Consider the following 23918-nt stretch of genomic DNA (forward strand, 5'->3'; position numbering starts at 1 on the left):
TTTATCAAACCCCTAATCTGTATGACGTCACGTAATCGATATCAGTCACGGTAACAAGGCCTTTATCAAACCCCTTATATGTTTTACGTCATGTCACGTGATAAAACATCTGAATCAGTTATACTTGAGGTGCATGTATACAATGATCTACAATAAAGTGTATATGATATGGCTTTTTCAATATCACACTCTGCATCAACCCTCAACCAATATAATCCCTCGAGCAGAGCATATTGAAAAAGCCGTATGCTATGAATTATATATCAATTGTAAAATACATCGATTTTTTTAATTTTCTGTTTGTAAAATTTGTCATGTTATAAAAAATATTAAGCAAAACAGAGACATATATATGTCTCTGGTCTAAACTCAATGCAAATGATTTTGGAAATTTTTTTTTTGGTGATTTTATTTGACAAAGTTTTTACCGAAATTTAACCTAGTGTAGAGATAAGGTGCATATAGCTTAGCGTAGTTTTCTTAAGTCATGGAATTGCGCTTTCTTATTTTGTAAACTTGAATATTTCTGCAACGATGAACGCATATAAATATTCGATTAGCTCTCAGAAGTTTTTGTTTAATCCATGGGTGTCTATCTACACGCCAACATCTCATTACCATGGTGGCCGGTTAAGGCCATTTCGTGTTTTTGCGTTTTCGCGTTTTAGCCCTTCATATTCTATAGGGCGAAAACGCGAAATATTTGTTCTTTCCGATTTCGCGTTTTCGACTTCGCGTTTTCGCCTTTTCGTGTTTTCGCCTTTCCGCAATTTCTCTTTTTCGCCTTTTCGCGATTTTGCGTTTTCGCGATTTCGCGTTAGGAATGCTTATATATATTATCGAGTACATGTATTGTTAATTGTTTTTTTTCAGACTTTTTTGTTATTTGAATATACGTTTTAGTATGTTCTAAATCAAATATGAGAATTTGAGTCAAATCGGTGAACATGCTGCTAATGCCCCTTTAAGGAAATAACTACTTGTCTCGGAAAAAAAATCATATATAAATGTGTTATGTCACTGAGTGCCTGTGATCATGGTGCCTACCGAGCGAGACCCTCATGGGTAGTCATTGTTGTTAAACACCCATTCATAGTAGTGATCATGGTGACTTAAGGCACACGTTTCCAACTTTGGCAAGATTTATGATGTTGAAAACTTCTTTTGGTGTCAAAAGACAGTCATCAAATATGACTAGAAGATTTGAATGTAATATGAGTCCGATGCTGATTGTCTCATTATGTTTAATGTATTATAATAATTATATGTGACTACTTAAAATGAATAGAGATAGAATGTTATATAGTGCGTTAACTTCAGATCAAGAATTACGCGAAAATTTGGAACCATTACTTAAATGCATCAGTTTACTGTCCACAGCTCCAGATCGTTGAAAGTTTATTTTTTGTAATTGTGAGTCAGATTGCTGATTATAGTATCATCAAGCAATTGATGTGCTCCTAGCCACAGGAGGAAGTTACAGAAAGAAGAAGATTAGACTATTTTTAAAGCACTATTATCTGTCAAATCTGTTGTATCTAAGTTTTGGTACTTTCAATATTTTATTTAGGGTAGAAAGGCAGAATTTTCAGGTTTTTTAATATCTAATACAAAAAAAAATGAAAATGAAAATTGATAAATCATACTTACAAATTAGAAAATAAATATGTAATCATTAACAATACTGTTAAATCAGGCAGGCACTAGAAAGTAATCATCAACCATTTGATAGTTTTTTTTTCTGTAAATATTCTTTAAAAGAAGAAGAGCTTTATAGTTATTTTAGGTCTTTGTTATTACCACGAAGCACATGGCTAATTTGCATTTTGAAACTTCCGGTACGCAAATTTATGTGACGTCAGCGTAATATGGCAGAAGCACGCCACAAATGAAAACTTCCCAGTTTAAAGAAATATTGTTGCGTAGTATCTAAATTTGTAACAAAACATATGACATCATTTACTTAAACATTTAATATGGATGTCGATAATGAACTTGACGGGAATCTTTTAAGACAGTTTAGTTCTCTAGGAACTACTGATAAAGAAGTTTTGATCTCAGAATTTCAAAAACTCCTTGGTCCTAACCAACTTTCACCAGAAGGATGTGGATTTTTTCTTGATATGAATAACTGGTACGTTTATTAGCAATAAATATTAATTAAAGCTTTCATTTCCGTGTCAAATAATCACCCTTCTATCTACATTATACTGTTTACGCTTTATTATATAAGTAAATATTGCATCCGTTATAAAATTTCAGATAGTAGTTTGGGGGCCTCGGTTGGTCAACGTGGCCCACTATTTTGACAGGGAGATGAATCACCAATAATCCCTGGTTTGTTTTTTCCCATCATGGTTCTCCCAGAGTGTGTCGGTTGGCTCCACCATAATAACAGACCTGGGTTGGGGATTGTCTGTGGTGTATATAAGTTAGTGACACATCTCCATTAATCATGATACTGATAGTGAGTGTACACATATTCTTCGCTCTCCAAGGGAGCTTTGAATGACAGGAATTTACTTACATACAAGAAATATGGTATTTAAATTAAGACAACAGTAGTTTAAGGATATTCAAATCTCATAAATTGATTAGGAAGATACAAATCAAGGTAACAAAAACAATAGTTGAGGGAATTGCATGAATCCGAAAGAAGCAAGCCTGGGTGTATTGTCGATGTGTCTCTTGCTATTCATGCATCACCCACCATGTGAATCTACACTGTCAAAATGTCAGAATTAGGAAAATGACACAATCGATAACCGGATAAGGCGACTATTCAGGCATCTAAAGATCTAAAACTGCAAAAACATTTCACTAGTGAGTTGAGAGACGGGCACATTGTATCAGTCAACCAATAGACAACTTTCGAGTTCGTTGCATTACCGTCAAAAACTTTGTGGACATCATTATTGCGTTTAGGGGCATTGTCACTTCCTTCCCATGTTGAGTGAGTGGTTGAAAAAATATAATGCTGTATTGTACGTATTATTCCACAAATTAAATTCTTATGATTGATAATCAGCACTGCTCTCATTAGGGAATTGTGATTTAGTACCTACGGAACAAACATTATTTCTAGTTTATCCTGCATAATGATGATCACAAAGATGCTTGATGAACTTTAATAGTGCTGGGATACAGGCAATCCCCTCTATCTGGTAGTCATAAAGGCGTGCATAATTGAGGAACTTTTCCACTGAAAGACATTACACAAAAGTGGTCTATTTGTCATGCCTAATTCTGCTAATAGAAAAATACTTGTTTTTCCTCTAACCCTACCATACTTATTTTGAGTGCCTACCATTAAGTGACTGTTTCCTCTGTTTAAACCAGTCAAAAACATTTTTGAATTAAATTATTTGCCTACATGTACCTAACGTTATTTTTTCCAGAAATTTTTTTCGGCCTGATGGTTTGTATTATTATAGAATATGATATACTTTCCAAAATTACCTCATTACTACAGTAAGGAACCAACTGAAGAAAGGGTGTAACTAACCAGAGCAGCTATACAAATTGATAAACAGATCTAGCATTTTATTTTTATTAATTTTTTTATTACGTGAGGAGATTTTCTTATCAGAATATTCGTAAGACAAAGATGAGTCTGTAGAAACCTTACCTACATGTATCTCTTAGTTTTGACCTATTGCCCTAAAGATAAAGCATAAGAGTTGTAATCAGTGAATTAATTTCCCCAGAAGCCATAATCACATTTTCGCCTATAAAATGACACATGTGACATAGGACTAATAGAATGATTAAAACAAGTAAAATTTTAAGTAATAAAAATATCCTCCCAATCCAGACTTCATGGGTTTTTATTTATTTACATGTCAGACTCACACCAATAATATTAACAAAGTTAGGTGTTTGGAATTTGATATATTTTGTATTTTAAGCACATGCACACTACTACTTGAAGACTTTCCAACTGTTTTTTATTGTGATTTTTCATATATGTATGTATTAAAATATTGATACTTTTGACAGGAATTTGCAAGCTGCTGTTTGTGCATATTATGACTTTGATCAACCAAGTTTAACCAATATTAGACTGCCTGTGATGTGTTTTGTAAAGGATGTGACTATTGGGGAAGGTGAAGCTGTACCTCCTAGTACAAAGTTTATTAAAACCTGGAGAATAAAAAATATTGGTACGGTCTTTTAATGGCTGACAATTAGCTAGACATTCCTGTTGAAGATGAATTTAATTTTACTTGCAAAAGAAAACAAACAAAAAACAACAGTCCACAAAACACTACATAGAAAACTAAAGATTAAGTAACATGACCCCTACAAAAACTAAAGATTAAACAACATGACCCCCTACAAAAACTAAAGATTAAGCAACATGACCCCCTACAAAAACTAAAGATTAAGTAACATGACCCCCTACAAAAACTAAAGATTAAACAACATGACCCCCTACAAAAACTGAAGATTAAGTAACATGACCCCCTACAAAAACTAAAGATTAAGTAACATGACCCCTACAAAAACTAAAGATTAAACAACATGACCCCCTACAAAAACTAAAGATTAAGCAACATGACCCCCTACAAAAACTAAAGATTAAGTAACATGACCCCCTACAAAAACTAAAGATTAAGTAACATGACCCCCTACAAAAACTAAAGATTAAGTAACATGACCCCCTACAAAAACTAAAGATTAAGCAACATGACCCCCTACGAAAACTAAAGATTAAGTAACATGACCCCCTACGAAAACTAAAGATTAAGCAACATGACCCCCTACAAAAACTAAAGATTAAGCAACATGATCCCCTACGAAAACCAAGGATGTTCAGAAAGGTTCAGCAATTCCTGATCCTCTAGTGACACTGGCTTTAAATGGGAGAAATGTGCCAGTGGACATGAAATTTTGCAGATAGATTACGTCTAATTGGATTGTTACAATATGTTTAGCCTGATGTCTAGCACAGACTCTGTTCAGTTCCCAAAACACAGTTTGATTGGAAATTGTAATAATTTGTGAATTTTTTTACAAGTTGATAAACAAATTTGAACTTGAATCAGATTCCAATTTATATTTGGTTTGAGTTAAAAGAAAGTGAAGAAATTGCATCTATTAATTAGTTTACAAATTTTAATGGTCAGGTAACACACATTTTATGAAATGGTAATCACATACAAGTTTCAATGTAAGTAGTTGTTGATAGGTTTTGATTTGGGGAAAAAAATACAACTAAAAGCAAATAAAATAGATATAAACTTATGCCTGTGTTAAATGTATTACATGTATATTGAAGGTGAAGATGCCTGGCCACCAGGTTGTAACTTGAGATACTGTTGTGGTGATAACCTCAGTAACACAGATCGTGCCATTGTTAATATGTTAGTACCAGGACAAGAGGCTGATGTTAGTGTAGAAATGGAAAGTCCTGCTGCCACAGGTGTTTTCCAGAGTCAGTGGAGAATGTCTACACCAACAGGCTTATTTTTTGGTGGTAAGGGTCAACACTAAACATCAGACTTGATTCTATATTTACCTATAATCAACATGATTAACGGTATAACATTGTATAATTACTTAGATCTTTCATCAACATGCTTAACTGAATATTTTATTCTTATGGACAGGTGTATCACTTCTTTGTCACATATCTAGTTTTAGGCCAATTAAAATTGATTGATAGATTTTCATCCCCGTTGGCCCCAATTTTTTTTATTTTTTTTAAATTTACGATTTCCAGGTTTTGTTCATTTCCATTACCGGTAACCTTCGATAATTTCGTTTCATTCAAACCTTCCTGTTTCAAATTTCGGTTTTCATATTTCATCGATTAATATAAGTAGACATATTCTTTTTCTCATTGTGACAACATTATCTTCTGAGAATGTAGATTGATTACTAGAAGGGCATGAAATACTCGGGTTACGAGTAACAGGCGGTGTCCAAGAACGCTAATCTCGGTATGTCACAAATTTCAGTGATGAGAAGGATTTTTATATGACCGCAAAAATTTTTTTGCGTTGTAAAATGCTATGATGTCGTCGTCCGCGTCCGAAGACACATTTGGTTTCCAGACAATACCTTTAGTGTATTGAACTTCCATACACTAACACACAAATTATTGTCCGGAAACTACAAAAATGCTTGTTTTTGGCCCCTAATTCCTAGAATGTTGGTACCATCACCCCCAAAATCAATCCTAACCTTCCTTTTGTGGTATTGAACCTTCTGGTAAAAATTCATAGAGATCCATTCACTTCAAATTGGATCTCTTTGAAATTGTACCACAAGGTTCCATATAAAAAAGAAAAGGCTGGGATTGAGTTTGGGGTTAATTGCCCCAAACGTTCAGGAATTAGTGCCAAAAAAGGGGCCAAAAACAAGCATTTTTCTAGTTTCCAGACAATAACTTGTGTTTAAGTGTATGGATCTCTCTAAAATTGTACTACAAGGTTCCATACAATAAAGAGAAGGCTGGGATTGAGTTTGGGGGTAATTACTCCAAAAAGTTGGGGGGATTTTTTTTTTCCAATTTTTTTTGGGGGGGTTCATTTTTTTCTTCAAAATTTTTGAAATCTTCAATTGCACAGTATTGCGAATAGCAAGAAATCTTCAATTGCACAGTATAGCACAATAGCACAGTATTGTACAATAGCACAGACAAACACCCTCTGTCCCCAGCCCCTCAATGAATAGAGTCACTAAACAACTACTTCTTTTTTGTTCAGTTCATGTTTTACATTGTAATAATATTTGCACCTTGCATAAGAATCTAAATAGCATCAACCCTAGAATTTTCAAGACAGTTTGAGTTTTTATTTCACTCTGTACTCATAATATGTGTGTTGCATACCATTGCATATGCTTCATTTTATTAGCACTACAAATCATTTCTAGAAAGCAAAATTAATTTGATCTAGGTAGTCTAAAAGAGAACATTTCTCCACATTTTTGCTTTTTACTAAAATTAGGATTTCTAAAGCGGCAATTGCATGTACAGTAGAATAGTGGTTGCCAATCAGAATTATTAATTTAAGAATTTGAAAAATAATGTAGAATTCCTTATATATATACATGATATAAGCTTATTATTACCCTTGTATAAGAACAACACGTCACAAAAGGGTTAAGGAGGAAATAAAAATTAAAAAATAAAATCCTCCCACCCACCCCATTTTTATAAGACCACAAAAAAAATTTGTGGTCGTATATTGGTATGACGTTGGCGTCGTCGTCGTCCGGCGTTGTCGTCCGAAGACACATTGGTTTTCGCACTCTAACTTTAGTTAAAGTGAATGGATCTCAATGAAATTTTACCTTAAGGTTCAATACCACAAAAGGAAGGTGGGGATTGATTTTGGGGGTTATGGTACCAACAGTTAAGGAATTAGGGGCCAAAAAGGGGCCAAAAATAAGCATTTTTGTAACTTCCAGACATAACTTGTGTGTTAGTGTATGGATCTCTCTGACATTGTACCACAAGGTTCCATATCACAAAGGGAATGCTGGGATTGATTTTGGGGGTAATTGCCTCCAAATTTTAGGAATTAGGGGCCAAAAAGGGGGAAAAACAAGCATTTTTCTAGTTTCATGACAATAACTTGTGTGTAAGTGTATGGATCTCTCTGACATTGTACCATAAGGTTCCATATCACAAAGGGAATGATGGGATTGATTTTGGGGGTAATTGCCTCCAAATTTTAGGAATTAGGGGCCAAAAAGGGGAAAAAACAAGCATTTTTCTAGTTTCCTGACAATAACTTGTGTGTAAGTGTATGGATCTTTATGAAATTGTACTACAAGGTTCCATATCACAGAGGGAAAGCTGGAATTGATTTTGGGGGTAATTGCCCACAACGTTTAGGAATAAGGGGCCAAAAATAAGCATTTTTCTAGTTTCCAGACAATAACTTGTGTTCAAGTGTATGGATCTCTCTGAAATTGTACTGCAAGGTACCAAACCACAAAGGGAAGGCTGGGATTGATTTTGGGGGTAATTCCCTAGAAATTTGAGGAATTAGGGGCCATAAAGGGGCAAAAAAACAAGCATTTTTCTAGTTTCAGGACAATAGCTTGTGTGTAAGTGTATGGATCTTTATGAAATTGTACTGCAAGGTTCCATATCACAAAGGGAAAGCTGGGTTTGAGTTTGGGGGTAATTGCCCTAAATGTTTAGGAATTTGGGGCCAAAAAACAAGCATTTTTCTTGTTTCCAGACAATAACTTGTGTTCAAGTGTATGGATCTCTCTGAAATTGTACAGTTCATACATGTGAACTTCCCGACGGGAGTACAATAATCCCGTTTTCAGGGGTCTCCTCCCGACCTCCCTTTGAAGACAAACAAATCCCGTGTATGAAATATTTCATGAATGAAAAATTTCAGCCCAAAATATCTGGTGTAACTGACATTACTGAAGTTATATTTTACCTGTAAATCAATTAACATGCATAGTTATATGGCCTCACTTGTCACCTTGGGTGTCAAACATACTGGTAATAAACGATTTTTACCTCAGGCTAACTGCCGTTGTGCAATAATACTTTATTTATTTAAAATGAATGTTGGGTTACTTCCCTTGATTTATCCTGTTTTAAGTTACTTTCCTTTAAATAATGTAAATTTTTAAAAGAATATAAATAAAATATAAATTGAACAAATAATCACAAAAGGATGGTAATTAAATGATTTTAAATGTTTTAGGACAAATAAAAAAATAATAATTTGAAAATTATTTGAGGGTTCTATACTTCCTTTCAAGGCTTAAATTGAAATTTATATAATTACTATGACCCATGATTACGGTTTGAATGTGTTACTTATCATGCATTAAAAATCTACTTGCATAAAGATAAAAATAAAAGATCTATTGCAGATAGATAAGCAAATGTTCTGATTGCAATGAATAATTGTAAAAAAGATATGACCTAAAAAATTTAAAGAACATACTGAAAAAGAAGAATGTTAGATTGAACAAGTTGAAAGTTTAAAAAGATAGAGAAAATTTATAAGTACAAAGGTACTATAAACATAATACATTCGGATGGAAAGTTGAAGAAAACACACTTTAACAGACAATTTCTACAGCACATGGTTACATTTACGACAGAATTTATGTCACTTAAAAACATCCTGATCTGAGTCCTAATCTCCAAAACTCCTGATCTTAGTTTCACAGTCCATCACATGTATGTGTACTGCAAGGTACCATAGCATACCACAAAGGGAAGGCTGGGATTGAGTTTGGGGGTGATGAATCATAAGGGGGTTAAAAAAAATTTTGGGGGGGGGATTTTTTTTTTCCTTTTTATACGACCGCAAAAAAATTTTTGTGGTCGTATATTGGTATGACGTTGGCGTCGTCGTCGTCCGAAGACACTTGGTTTTCGCACTCTAACTTTAGTTTAAGTGAATGGATCTTTATGAAATTTTACCACAAGGTTCAATACCACAAAAGGAAGGTTGGGATTGATTTTGGGGGTTATGGTAATAACAGTAAAGGAATTAGGGGCCAAAAATAAGCATTTTTGTAACTTCCAGACATAACTTGTGTGTTAGTGTATGGATCTCTCTGACATTGTACCACAAGGTTCCATATCACTAAAGGAATGCTGGGATTGATTTTGGGGGTAATTGCCTCCAAATTTTAGGAATTAGGGGCCAAAAAAGGGGCAAAAAACAAGCATTTTTCTAGTTTCATGACAATAACTTGTGTGTAAGTGTATGGATCTTTCTGAAATTGTACTACAAGGTTCCATATCACAAAGGGAAAGCTGGGTTTGAGTTTGGGGGTAATTGCCCTAAACGTTTAGGAATTTGGGGCCAAAAAGGGGCAAAAAAACACATTTTTTTCTAGTTTCCAGACAATAACTTGTGTTCAAGTGTATGGATCTCTCTGAAATTGTACTGCAAGGTACCATACCACAAAGGGAAGGCTGGGATTGAGTTTGGGGGTGATGAATCATAATGGGGGTTCAAAAAATTTTGGGGGGGGATTTATTTTTTTTTCCTTTTTTTCTTTTTTTCCTTTTTTGTTTCTTTTAAAATTTTCCATTTTAAGTTGGTTATTTCTGATTTATATTTAAAATCAAATAATAATGATATGGTAGGAGATACACACCAAAACAGGATGTGTAAATTATTATATAATAAGTATTGTGCAATAGGAAGAAATTTTCAATTGCACAGTATTGCACAATAGCAAGAAATCTTCAATTGCACAGTATTGCGCAATAGCAAGAAATCTTCAATTGCACAGTATTGCGCAATAGCAAGAAATATCCAATAGCACAATATTGCGCAATAGCAAGAAATTGTCAATTGTACAGTATTGCACAATAGCAAGAAATATTTAATAGCACAGGATTGTGCAAAAGAAGATACTTCCTATAAATTGCTTATTTCTTGACCAATTACAATGGGGTTTTTTTCTTGATTTCATGGGGTTCTTTAATATGCTGAATCTAACCGTGTATTTAGTTTTTGGATTTTGGGCCCCGTTTTTAAATTGGTCCACATTGAGGTCCAAAGGGTCCAAAATTAAACTTTGTTTGATTTCATCAAAAATTGAATTATTGGGGTTCTTTGATATGCCGAATCTAACTGTGTATTTAGATTCTTAAATTTTGGTTCCGTTTTCAAATTGGTCTACATTAAGGTCCAAAGGGTCCAAAATTAAACTTAGTTTGATTTTAACAAAAATTGAATTCTTAGGGTTCTTTGATATGCTGAATCTAAACATGTATTTAGATTTTTGATTATGGGCCCAGTTTTCAAGTTGGTCCAAATCGGGGTCCAAAATTAAACTTTGTTTGATTTCAACAAAAATTGAATATATGGGGTTCTTTGATATGCTGAATCTAACCATGTATTTAGATTTTTGATTTTTGGGCCCCGTTATCAACTTTGTCCACATTGAGGTCAAAAGGGTCCAAAATTAAACTTTGTTTGATTTGATCAAAAATTGAATTATTGGGGTTCTTTGATATGCCGAATCTAACCGTGTATTTAGATTCTTAATTTTTGGTTCCGTTTTCAAATTGGTCTACATTAAGGTCCAAAGGGTCCAAAATTAAACTTAGTTTGATTTTAACAAAAATTGAATTCTTAGGGTTCTTTGATATGCTGAATCTAAACATGTATTTAGATTTTTGATTATGGGCCCAGTTTTCAAGTTGGTCCAAATCGGGGTCCAAAATTAAACTTTGTTTGATTTCAACAAAAATTGAATATATGGGGTTCTTTGATATGCTGAATCTAACCATGTATTTAGATTTTTGATTTTTGGGCCCCGTTATCAACTTTGTCCACATTGAGGTCAAAAGGGTCCAAAATTAAACTTTGTTTGATTTCATCAAAAATTGAATTCTTGGGGTTCTTTGATATGCTGATATAGATTTTGGATATTGGACCATAATAGGTGAATGTCCAATTTAAAATTTTTAAGTTCTTAGACCACATTCAATCTGTGTTAGAAACCTATGCTGTGTCAAATATTTAATCACAATCCAAATCCAAAGCTGTATCAAGCTTGAATGTTGTGTCCATACTTCCCCCAACTGTTCAGGGTTCGACCTCTGCGGTCGTATCAAGCTGTGCCCTGCAGAGCATTTTATTTTCTTTAAAATTTTCCATTTTAAATTGGTTATTTCTGATTTATATATAAAAGCAAATAATAATGATATGGTTTGAATAGATAAATTAAAAATTTTTAAGTTCTTAGACCACATTTATTCTGTGTCAGAAACCTATGCTGTGTCAAATATTTAATTACAATCCAAATTCAGTGCTGTATCAAGCTTGAATGTTGTGTCCATACTTGCCCCAACTGTTCAGGGTTCGACCTCTGCGGTTGTATCAAGCTGCGCCCCAGCGGAGCATTTTATTTACAAATCTACTAATTAATTTTAGTTGGCCTTATATATTATGAAATTCCCCAAAATGAATTTGGTGTTGTTGAAATATTAACACCTAGTTAATCTGCACAAAAAAGGCTGGTATTTTTTTTACTAAGTAGGGTTAAGTCCAAAAATGTAGTGATGTCCTAGTTATTTTTATGCCCCCGCCGTAGCAGAGGGGTCATTAAGTTTTACCCTTCGTCTGTACATCTGTCCGTACGTATGTCCCGAAACTGGTTTTCGTTCTCTTACTTAAGTTTGCCTCAACAAATGTTATGAAACTTATACACAATGCTTATTACCACAAAACACAGATCAAGTATGAATTTTGGTGGCGTTACTTTTACCGTTCTAGAGTTATGCCCCTTTACAAATGAAAAAATTGCTGAATTTTTCGTTTCCGTTCTCTAACTTGAGTTTGCCTCAACCAAATGTTATGAAACTTATACACAATGGTTATTACCAGAAAACTCAGATCAAGTACAAATTTGAGTAGTGTCACTTTTACTGTGCTTGAGTTATGTACCTTTATAATGTTATATGCAAGCAGGGGCATCATCTTTGTCCCATGGACACATTCCCCATTTATTATATTATGGTATACCTTTGTCCGTCTGTCCATCCGTCGTCAACAGTTTGGACAATAACTCAAAAAACCCTTTCACCAATTTTCATGAAACTTTGGTGAATAGTTTATATCTATTTTATAAGTTTTAGATTTTATGTTACTGAGTTGTGGGATTTTATTCATAAAATAATGGGGGATTATCCAGTTTTCTGACTATAACTCAAAAATGCTTCGAGCAATTTTCATGAATTTGGTGAATTGTTTATATATATTGACACAAGTTCCTTATCGATTTTTCTAAAATTTCTGATTTTATATTTTGGGAGTATTGGGACTTATTCATAAAAAAAGGGGGGATTTTCCAGTTTTCAGACAAAAACTCAAAAAGGCTTTGAGTAGTTTACATGAAACTTTGGTGACTTGTTTAACTATAAAGACGAGTTAAAAAGGGCGAGGAGTGTATCATGCACTCATGGAGCAGTTCTTTATTTCTATTATACCTAAGAATAGTATAGCAAATGATTTTCATAAAAGCTTATTGCTATGGTCAGAGTAAAATTGAACAGAAATTGTACCTACATGTATGCAATAAATTATGTGATTACCATTCAGCATTGCTAAATTCTACCATGACTTGTACATTTCAGAAGTGATATGGGTGATTATAACTGTGGATGAAGGAGGACTTTTAGGTGTAACACAACAATTATCTAGTTTTGGAAAATCAGACTTTGTACATAGTAACATTCCACAAAATTTACCAAATCCATTTGCTTCTCCTATCAAATTAGACCTTACTACATCATCACCATTAATATCACCGAACTCATCTATCATAGCACAGCATGGTAGTCCATTGATGTCACAGCCTAGTCCTACAGTGCCAACTTCATCACCTGTTCCAGTTAGAGCATTATTTAATGTAAGTATCAGCATTAACATGCTACCCAACTGAATAAAGCTAATTGCCATCTTAGGAAATAATTCAAAAGTTGGGTATTATTATACCCCTGCTTAATAAAGTGGGGGTATATAGTGATCAGTGTTTCTGTTCATTCTTTTAAACCAAAGAATGAATTTCATGAAAACTTTATCATAATCTTTATCCGGTAATGCAGTGCATTCATTAAGACCCGGTACCTGGTACTTTTACCCGCCTACGGAAGCGCCTGGTACCGGCAGAAAAAATAAAAATACAAAAAAAAAATGTAAAATTCTTTTGAAGATCGTTCAAATCTAATTTCTTTCTTTCCTTGAGAATCTCCGTTCTCCGTTAGAGCATTATTTAATGTAAGTATCAGCATTAACATGCTACCCAACTGAATAAAGCTAATTGCCATCTTAGGAAATAATTCGAAAGTTGGGTATTATTATACCCCTGCTTAATAAAGTGGGGGTATATAGTGATCAGTGTTTCTGTTCATTCTTTTAAACCAAAGAATGAATTTCATGAAAACTTTATCATAATCTTTATCCGGTAATGCAGTGCATTCATTAAGACCCGGTACCTGGTACTTTTACCCGCCTACGGAAGCGTCTGGTACCGGCAGAAAAAATAAAAATACAAAAAAAAAATGTAAAATTCTTTTGAAGATTGTTCAAATCTAATTTCTTTCTTTCCTTGAGAATCTCCGTTCTACGCCGTTCATGTGTATGTTTATAGGTGTCTTCGTCGAGGTTCGCGTTTAAGTATAGATCTCTCTTCTGCCAATTTAGGCACACCTCCAAAGTAGGAGAAGTGATAATTATAAACCATGTGTCTGTATCGTAAGAGCGCTTTAAAAAGCGACGATTTAGCAGTATATTTTCAAGCGGCAAATTGTTGATGAATTTAAACAACAACAGCAATATTATGTCTAATAAAAGGAAAGCAGCTTGTATCACAGATTATTTTATGAATAAAAGGTTTAATAAAGGTGAACATTCTATGAAATTCAGAAAGTCGTTAATCGTATCAAATCAGTTCGTTTCCCGTTGGACGTTGTCACTGATCTCCGTTTTCTCGATATGTGTTCTATGTTGTGATTGAAATTTTTAGTGTAAGACTTCATGAAAAAATCTGAATTAACACGGAAAATTTAAAGTGAAGACAATATTTAATTGTTTTATTTCATTTTTGAAAAAAAAAGTAATAATTACTCTACAGGTGGCAGTCTGACAGATTCACAATATATGACACTAATTACTTACACAAACAATTGACACAGTTATGATTATAACAAAGCAATAAAAAAAACTTACAACAAGTTTTATTATCAATTTTTTTTAATAATATACTATGTAACTTATGAAATTTCATTCACAAAATTGAACAAATGCAAAACATTTAATAAAAGACTAAAGTATAAAAACAAACAAAACATTTTAACAACATTTGGATTTGGTTCCCCCTATAATCTCAAAGGTACCTCCAGTCTAAAAAAATAATGAAACCCCTGATAATGCAGGGGTTTCATGTGAAATGTTGTTAAAATGTTTTGTTTGTTTTTATACTTTTAATATTGCTGTTGTTGTTTAAATTCATCAACAATTTGCCGCTTGAAAATATACTGCTAAATCGTCGCTTTTTAAAGCGCTCTTACGATACAGATACAGACACATGGTTTATAATTATCACTTCTCCTACTTTGGAGGTGTGCCTAAATTGGCAGAAGATAGATCTATACTTTTTTTAAGTAAAAAATTAAGGCTGAAATCCCTAAAATCCAGGAGCTTCCGGGGGGCTATGCCCCCCCCCCCCCCTGGTCAGCCTACCAGGGCTAGCCCTGGACCCACTGAGGGCCTAAAGCGGCCCCCAGACCCCTCGCCATTTGGATTTGGTTCCCCCTATAATCTCAAAGGTACCTCCAGTCTAAAAAAATAATGAAACCCCTGGTAATGTACTTGTGCATCTCTAATTTTACTTTTTATTGAAAAGATTTTTGTGGTTTCCCATTGCAAAAACATGGACTTTCAATTTCATATTATAAGGGGTGAACGTCCCCCATTTGTAATCCTCCTAAACCAGTAAACAGATTCAAATAAAACTTTCACAGATTCCTCATGACATAATGCCATTTTGCACCTCCTATTTTGGTTTTGATCAAATAATTTTTGGGGTTTCCCTTTCCAAAGCATGAACTTTGACAAAATTGATTCATTTTGAAAAAGTACAACAGTGACAAGCCTGTTTAAAAGTTGTCACCTTTGGAGAAGATTGTCAGATAATTTGTGTCTGCAACTTGGCAGAAAATCTAATGAATTTTGTTAATCATGTATGTTTGAATGTTTTAGCAAGAATTGGAGCAAATGTGATATGAATAAACTATTTTGAAAAAAAAATGCAAGAAAGTTTCTATATTTTATGAGATTTACATTGAGTTCAATCAGTAAAAACATTAAATAAAAAATAAATCCAGTACAAACCAGAATTGTAACAAATATAGTTTTAAGTAGTTACCTGGATCCTACTAAAAATTTTGTTCAATCTAGGATCCTCCTAGTATAAGTCTGGATATACCTATTTCTACTAGTAGATATTGGAATTCTGATTTGTACTGGATTTTACTTAGTATACAAAGTAAGACACATCTATACCAAGTAGCATTTAAATCTCTTTCAATACTTCAAAAGAAAGCTTCTTACATATACTTTGAATTGAACATTTGTAAAGAAAAGACTTAATGTAGAGAATTGACGTGCATAGATGTTAAAAGTCAGATAGGTTCACTCAAGATGGTTTGATTCTTCTTATTTTTCAGAATTTTGTAGAAAGTGAAAACCACAGAGAAGACAACAAAGATTCAGATATGTCATAGCATACAATAATTATATACAACATTAATATACAAGGTTATGTCTTAACCAGAAAGATCAGATTTTTTGTGGCATATTTGTTATCATTGTGTCATATACTGTATTTATATGCATTTTCATATCTTAACCAGAAAGAAAAAAGGATCCTTTTGATCCCAAATTTTGTTCTTTTGCTAATAAATCAATAAATCTGTACAAAAAAGTAATTGAAATGTAAATGCTATTACTTTTTTAAAACTCTTTAAAGTATAATTGTCAAGGTCAATATGAACACATAAAGGTCGAGATATAGCAACAAGGCTGACTTTTGTTCTATAGACAGTGAATTTGATGAGAAATTATCAATATCAGGATTCCCATTCTACCTTGAAAACTTGATAAAACCCAGATTTTTATTATTTTGAATATCCAGATCTGGCAATTCCCTTAAAATTCATGAAAGTGACAAAAATCTTGGAATTTCTAATATTTGGTAGGGAGTGATAAAAAAACAAGTTTTATCCCTTTTGGAATTCTACATTTTATTCAGTATTCATGGTAAAGTCTTTGAAAAGTTTTAAGATATCATATTTTTTGCCTTAGATTAAGGCAGTTACTGATCATGACTTTAATATATGAAATGTTTTTTAGAAAGGCTATATGTTTGAAACTTCCTAATGAGAACTATCTGCTTTGTTTCTATCCTTGAATATAGGTGAATATCCAAGAGAAATGCTGGAAACATTTTCTTGAAATTTTTGTTACAAAGAGAAACTGCTATCTGTACCCTTGACAACCATCAAGGTGTCTAGATATAATGTTGATAGACCAAAGGCCTTTCTTGGATATTAATATCTTTAGTTGTCCGTTCTATAAATATTCTTTGGCAGGTCATATGCAGCATTTTTCAGAAAATTTATGATTTTGTGACATCCCAACAGGTCTGAGTGCTTCTTTGAACACCTTAAACCTTTCTATATTTGTAAAATGTTGGGGTCAAATAAGCCCTTTAATGACCCTCTCCTTTTGTTAAAATTGAAAGGCATTGCTGCTGGAATGAAAAACTATCATGACTTCCAACTCAAAATACATAAAATGTAGGGAGGAAAATGAGAATACAACATCAAAATCCTCTCAACGTTTAACTCTCCTGAGAAAGAAAATACACATACAATAAAGAACATCGGCCATCATATATATTCCAGGAGTCCAAAATTTATAAAACCTAAAAAGTTTAAATTTGAAAACCTACAAATTTATTAAAAAAAATATCACACATACTTCCATACATATATATTTTTATCGTAATTGTATTGAAGATATTATTTCTTTTAGTTTAATCATAACTATTTTTTTGTTATTTATTATTCAATGAATTCAGCTGTACTGATGTATATTTCATTGCTTGTTTGTTTAGAAAGGATTGTATCCTCAAATGATCATGTTTATTATTATTACTTTGTTAGAATGTATTTAAGAGAATATGGTTATCTTTTGAATAATCTTCATTTCATAAAGAAACAATCTTGCAGTAATTACAACTGCAAGGCTCTTTAAACACCCTCTTAGTCAAACCTCACTGATATATTAACCAATTGTTAGATGACATTTCTTAATGGATATAAAACTAGGTTTTGTCCCTTTTCCCCAGCTGTTTTTTTCACTCACAGAATCAATATCAGAAGATTAATGAAGCCTAGTGAAATTTAAAAATTGAAGAGTCTTAATGACACAATAAAGAGATTTTCCAACATTTTTACAACTATCCATGGGATTGAAATGTTTTTGTAGCTCTGCACATTGCTGTTGTCAGATGACTGTTTTATTGATAAAATATAGCAACTTTTAAATGTTTTGCCTTTGAATGACAATTAAAACCAAATTAAATTTATTTGTATGTGAAAGGCAGTGTGCAGCTATACATTCTGTAGAATTTTGTGTTTGGTTGGTAATCCTCCTCTTATTCATTTTTAACTGGTTTTTCGAAGGAAAAATCGGTTATTGATTTGGGGATGTATGGCGGGCTTGCGGACGGTTGCCAAACAGTGTCCGTTCATTAACATGAAAACGCTTTGACGAAATCTTTTCAAATTAAGATATGTTGTTTCCTGTGACTAAATGAAGGTCAATTTATTTTCACGATTTTAGCATTTCTCATTGAGATTGAAATCTTAAATTTGTCAAAAGTACTAAAATTGTAGTTTTAAGTAGTATATAAACATATTTTTTTTTTATGAAACTTTCATGATGCAAAATCATCAGAACATGAAAGTAAACAAAATTTGCATAGATTTAGTAATAGCCACCCTGTTTATGTTATAAATAGATTTAGTAATAGCCACCCTGTTTATGTTATAAATTCAAGAGATATTAGCCTAACTTCATTGTTTCTTAAGATATGAATTTATTAGGTGAATAAACCTTTCAATTTGGCTAAATAATAAAGATGCTACCTGATCAGAAATTGGCTCATATCATTAACTAAAGACCTACTGTATATCAGGTTAATTGAGAATCAAGTTTTATTGCGGTCTTCAAGCAATAAATACCTTCTGATATTGATCTTAAGCCTTGCTATGCTACAATGTAATTTAGAAATGTAGAAAAAATAATAATGCTTTTGCAAATTAATCAATTATAATCATGACTACCGGTAGTTGTTACCTTACTTATAATTTATTGACTAACTATAATAAAATGAAATCATAATTTATGTTAATATTTGTAACTTCTAAATTACCTGTAATTGTCTGAAAAATAATTTTTTACATCATGAGTAGTTGGGCTTGCAGGTAAAGTATTTTTGTATTGCCAAATGCAAGACATAAGGAAGGTTATCCAGGGGTGCTGACAGCGTAAACTATTTGTATAATGCTTTATATTTCAAAAGGTAGAAACCAGGATACTTCAGATCTTATATGCAGATGCCTTATGTTTGAAGTGTCTGTCTGGCATATGTCTGTTGTCCTTGACCACACTTTCATAGTTTGGCAACTACTTAAAAAAAATGTCTCATTTTTATACGACCGCAAAAAAAATTTTGTGGTCGTATATTGGTATGACGTTGGCGTCGTCGTCGTCCGAAGACACATTAGTTTTCGCACTCTAACTTTAGTTTAAGTGAATGGATCTCAATGAAATTTTACCATAAGGTTCAATACCACAAAAGGAAGGTGGGGATTGATTTTGGGGGTTATGGTACCAATAGTTAAGGAATTAGGTGCCAAAAAGGGGCCAAAAATAAGCATTTTTGTAACTTCCAGACATAACTTGTGTGTAAGTGTATGGATCTCTCTGACATTGTACCACAAGGTTCCATATCACAAAGGGAATGCTGGGATTGATTTTGGGGGTAATTGCCTCCAAATTTTAGGAATTAGGGGCCAAAAAGGGGCAAAAAACAAGCATTTTTCTTGTTTCATGACAATAACTTGTGTGTAAGTGTATGGATCTTTATGAAATTGTACAACAAGGTTCCATATCACAAAGGGAAAGCTGGAATTGAGTTTGGGGGTAATTGCCCAAAAAGTTTAGGAATAAGGGGCCAAAAAGGGGCCAAAAATAAGCATTTTTCTAGTTTCCAGACCATTACTTGTGTTCAAGTGTATGGATCTCTCTGAAATTGTACTGCAAGGTACCACACACACTACAAAGGGAAGGCTGGGATTGATTTTGGGGGTAATTTCCTAAAAATTTTTAGTAATTAGGGGCCATAAAAGGGCAAAAAAACAAGCATTTTTCTAGTTTCAGGACAATAACTTGTGTGCAAGTGTATGGATCTTTATGAAATTGTACTGCAAGGTTCAATATCACAAAGGGAAAGCTGGGTTTGAGTTTGGGGGTAATTGCCTTAAATGTTTAGGAATTTGGGGCCAAAAAGGGGCCAAAAAACAAGCATTTTTCTAGTTTCCAGACAATAACTTGTGTTCAAGTGTATGGATCTCTCTGAAATTGTACTGCAAGGTACCATACCACAAAGGGAAGCCTTTGATTGAGTTTGGGGGAGATGAATCATAAGGGGGTTCAAAAAATTTAGGGGGGGATTTTTTTTTCCTTTTTTCTCTTTAAAATTTTCCATTTTAAATTGGTTATTTCTGATTTATATATAAAAGCAAATAATAATGATATGGTTTGAATAGGTAAATTAAAATTTTTTAAGTTCTTAGACCACTTTCATTCTGTGTCAGAAACCTATGCTGTGTCAAATATTTAATTACAATCCAAATTCAGTGCTGTATCAAGCTTGAATGTTGTGTCCATACTTGCCCCAACTGTTCAGGGTTCGACCTCTGTGGTCGTATCAAGCTGCGCCCCAGTGGAGCATTTTATTATCACATGATTTTCTTAATTGTTATGGAAAATAGGATAGTTATATTTGGTTTATAAAATCAATGCAAGGTCTACATGTCTTTCAGACAGGTTTCACCTGACCTTGATCTCATTTATCAACAATCAGTTTTCTGGTTTCAAACCGTTTGATCAGTATCTTAGATACTATAAGCTGCAGGTCAACTTTATTTGGTGTATGGAATGATTATAAGGTGTACATTTCCGTCAGGGCTCATCTGAACTAGACTTCCTTTTCATGATGTTAATTTTACTTAATGCATATAGTGAAATCTTTATCGTAAAGACTTTCAAACATATAAAAAAATAATGATCAGTAAAGGAGGCAGGACATTTCACTTTGTACACTAATGTTTAGTACTTTGATTTAATATTGAAAGTCACACATCCAAATTAAAGATTCATTTACCTTATGAATATAAAATTTGATTGGATTAAAATCAAGTTTACATTATACAAAAATGATTGGGTAAAATAAACTGTTGTTAATCTTTGAGGTCAAGGAACGGTAAAAAAAACATATAGTTTTATAAGAAAAATCTATGGACTTGAAATTGGAGATTTGAAGATCTTAAGACAAATTTAAGAATGTTTTTAGTCGATTTTATGTGCTTTCTATACAAATATTCACCTATCAGTAATATTTCAGAAATTTGCATTATTTTTTCGATTTACAGTTATAATTTTCAAAGATGTATGCAAAATTTTTACCAAAATCTGTGACATAGCCCATTTACTGTAACTTTACCTTAATTCTTAATTTTTATGCCCCCGCCGTAGCGGAGGGTGCATTAAGTTTTACCCATGTCCATCTGTACCTACGTACGTACGTCCCAAAATTGGTTTCCGTTCTCTAACTTTAGTTTGCCTCAACTAAATGTTATGAAACTTATACACAATGCTTATTACCACAAAACACAGATCAAGTTTGAATTTTGGTGGCGTCACTTTTACCGTTTAAGAGTTATGCCCCTTTACAAATGGAAAAATTTTGCTGAATTTTTCGTTTCCGTTCTCTAACTTTAGTTTGCCTCAACCAAATGTTATGAAACTTATACGCAATGCTCATTACCACAAAACACAGATCAAGTTTGGATTTTAGTGGTGTCACTTTTACCGTTCTAGAGTTATGCCCCTGTACAAATGGAAAAATTGCTGAATTTTTCATTTCCGTTCTCTAATTTTAGTTTGCCTCATCCAAATGTTATGAAACTTATACACAATGCTTATTACCACAAAACACAGATCAAGTTTGAATTTTGGTGGCGTCACTTTAACCGTTCTAGAGTTATGCACCTTTAGAAATGGAAAAATTGCTAAATTTTTATTTTCTTCGAAATTTCACGTAATTTTTAAATTTGGAGTTATCTTCCTTTGTCCATGATTATAGTTGAATCAACTACAATCAATGCTTTATACAATGCAATGTTTAATTTTGACTTCCACTGATAAAACACTGATCAAGTTGAATTTGGGTAGTGTCACTTTAACCATTATTAAGTTATGCCCCTTTATAAATCGAAAGATTGCAAAATTTTTAGTTTCCATTCTGTAACTTAAGTTTAAATTTGGTGGCAACACTTTTACCATTCTTGAGTAATGTCCCTTTATAAACATAAAAATTGCTGAATTTTTCGTTTCCGTTCTCTAACTTTTGTTTGTCTCAACCAAATGTTATAAAACTTATACACAACCATTCTTGAGTTATGCGTGTTTACAAATAAAAATTGCTGAATTTTTAGTTTCTGTTCTCTACTTAGTTAGCCTCAACCAAATGTTATGAGACTTACACACAATGCTTATTACCACAAAAATCAGATCAAGTTCAAATTTGGGTAGCATCAATTTTACCGTTCTTCAGTTATGTCCCTTTATAACTATATGATATGCAAGCGGGGGCATCATCTGTGTCCACATGTGGACACTATCCACATTTATTTTTTAATTCAACTTATAATAAACCAATGCAGTATAACTGTATAGGTCTTATATTGTAGTCTTACTTTATATAATCTGTTGTTTGCTGGACATTGTTATCATTTAACATTTTGTTATTGTAAGAAAACATTGTTACTGTATGGGAGGGACGTGAGAGGTGTCATGAGAGGACTATTTTTAGTTTATATAATGCAGGCAGAATCATTTTTGATACTGTTGATTTATTAATATTCAACTAATTTCTCTATGTTCTTTTTTACAGCAAGACTTGAATTTAAATACGAAATGAAATGCACAAATAATGAAATGTTTAAAAACTCAGTATGACAGAAAAAGACTACCTTGCAGGTTTATTTCACTATTTTACCTTAATTTATCACCTTTTCAAAGGTCTGAATAATGCCTTGATGAATAAGTTTTAGCTTTTGCTTCTTTATACAATTTGACTGACATCTTTCCAGAAATTTTACAGAATTTTTGGTAAAAATGGTGCTTATTTTAGTGTTACATCACAGAATACACCTCCTGTGGGAATATTTGAGTGTTATATCACAGAATACACCTCCTGTGGGAATATTTTAGTGTTATATCACAGAATACACCTCCTGTGGGAATATTTTAGTGTTATATCACAGAATACACCTCCTGTGGGAACATTTTTTTGACAGAGGGTTGTGTTCCTTATTATTTCTTAACATTTGTGAGAGTGAAACTGTCATATTTTTATGTAATAACAAGATGCATAGATTTACCATTTAAATTGTTAATGGGAGACATTTTGAAATGCTTCCTGCATATGAACTAGCATTTTATTCACATATAGTGAATTATTTTTTCGTGAAAAAAAAATCTGATATATTTTTTATTTGTCAAATTTTTATCACTGTCTGCAAGCAATCTTTCATGTGTTACTTATATTTTAACATTTTACAGGAAAACACATTCTATTACATTTTCATGATCAGAAAAAATTATGTTTGTTATTCAAATATTCAAAGATTTTATTGTTTAAATCAATAATATTTAAACAAAGGGATTTGATAAAGGCCCAGCCTGTATATGTTCTTTCCCTTACAGGATAGATAGAATAATAATTGTTTTGTACATACAACATTAATTCATACATCATTTTGTTTAACAGTGAGTTGGAAGGGGGGAGGCAATCCTCCCTTGTCTATCAATTATTTAGATTTTACTTTATAAATAGTTAGTGTAACCTCAGTCGTTACATTGGTGAGTATAATACTCTCAGAAACATCATATGATGTTGTTTAAAAGTACATGGTAACACCCTAAGAGAACATGCAGTCTTGGTAAATGTTTAGAGAGCATCTTGGTTAATAAATATAACTTTACAAGTTGTAATGAGCAAATGGAATACATAATCAACAAAAAGTAACATACATTTTC

General features: G+C 32.8%; 1 protein-coding gene across 1 annotated transcript; it reads left to right on the plus strand.

Moving 5' to 3' along the window:
- The first annotated feature begins 1862 nt into the window (after window positions 1–1862).
- On the plus strand, window positions 1863–23785 carry LOC127704731 (protein ILRUN-like). The gene is made up of 5 exons (XM_052208934.1): window positions 1863–2134; window positions 4000–4163; window positions 5282–5479; window positions 13097–13371; window positions 16190–23785. The coding sequence occupies exons 1-5, from the start codon at window positions 1977–1979 to the stop codon at window positions 16244–16246; spliced, it is 852 nt and encodes a 283-aa protein (XP_052064894.1). The 5' UTR covers window positions 1863–1976; the 3' UTR covers window positions 16247–23785.
- The last annotated feature ends 133 nt before the right edge of the window (window positions 23786–23918 follow it).

Source organism: Mytilus californianus, unplaced genomic scaffold, assembly GCF_021869535.1.
Source record: "Mytilus californianus isolate M0D057914Y unplaced genomic scaffold, xbMytCali1.0.p SCAF_6, whole genome shotgun sequence".
NCBI lineage: Eukaryota > Metazoa > Mollusca > Bivalvia > Mytilida > Mytilidae > Mytilus > Mytilus californianus.

What these genes read in the sequence shown, in the direction of transcription:
- LOC127704731 (XM_052208934.1), top strand. Translation starts at nt 1,977, where the DNA reads ATGGATGTCGATAATGAACTTGACGGGAATCTTTTAAGACAGTTTAGT. An exon ending in AACAGGCTTATTTTTTGGTG is followed by an intron (nt 5,480 to 13,096) that starts GTAAGGGTCAAC and finishes TGTACATTTCAG; the next exon opens with AAGTGATATGGGTGATTATA. An exon ending in CAGTTAGAGCATTATTTAAT is followed by an intron (nt 13,372 to 16,189) that starts GTAAGTATCAGC and finishes CTTATTTTTCAG; the next exon opens with AATTTTGTAGAAAGTGAAAA.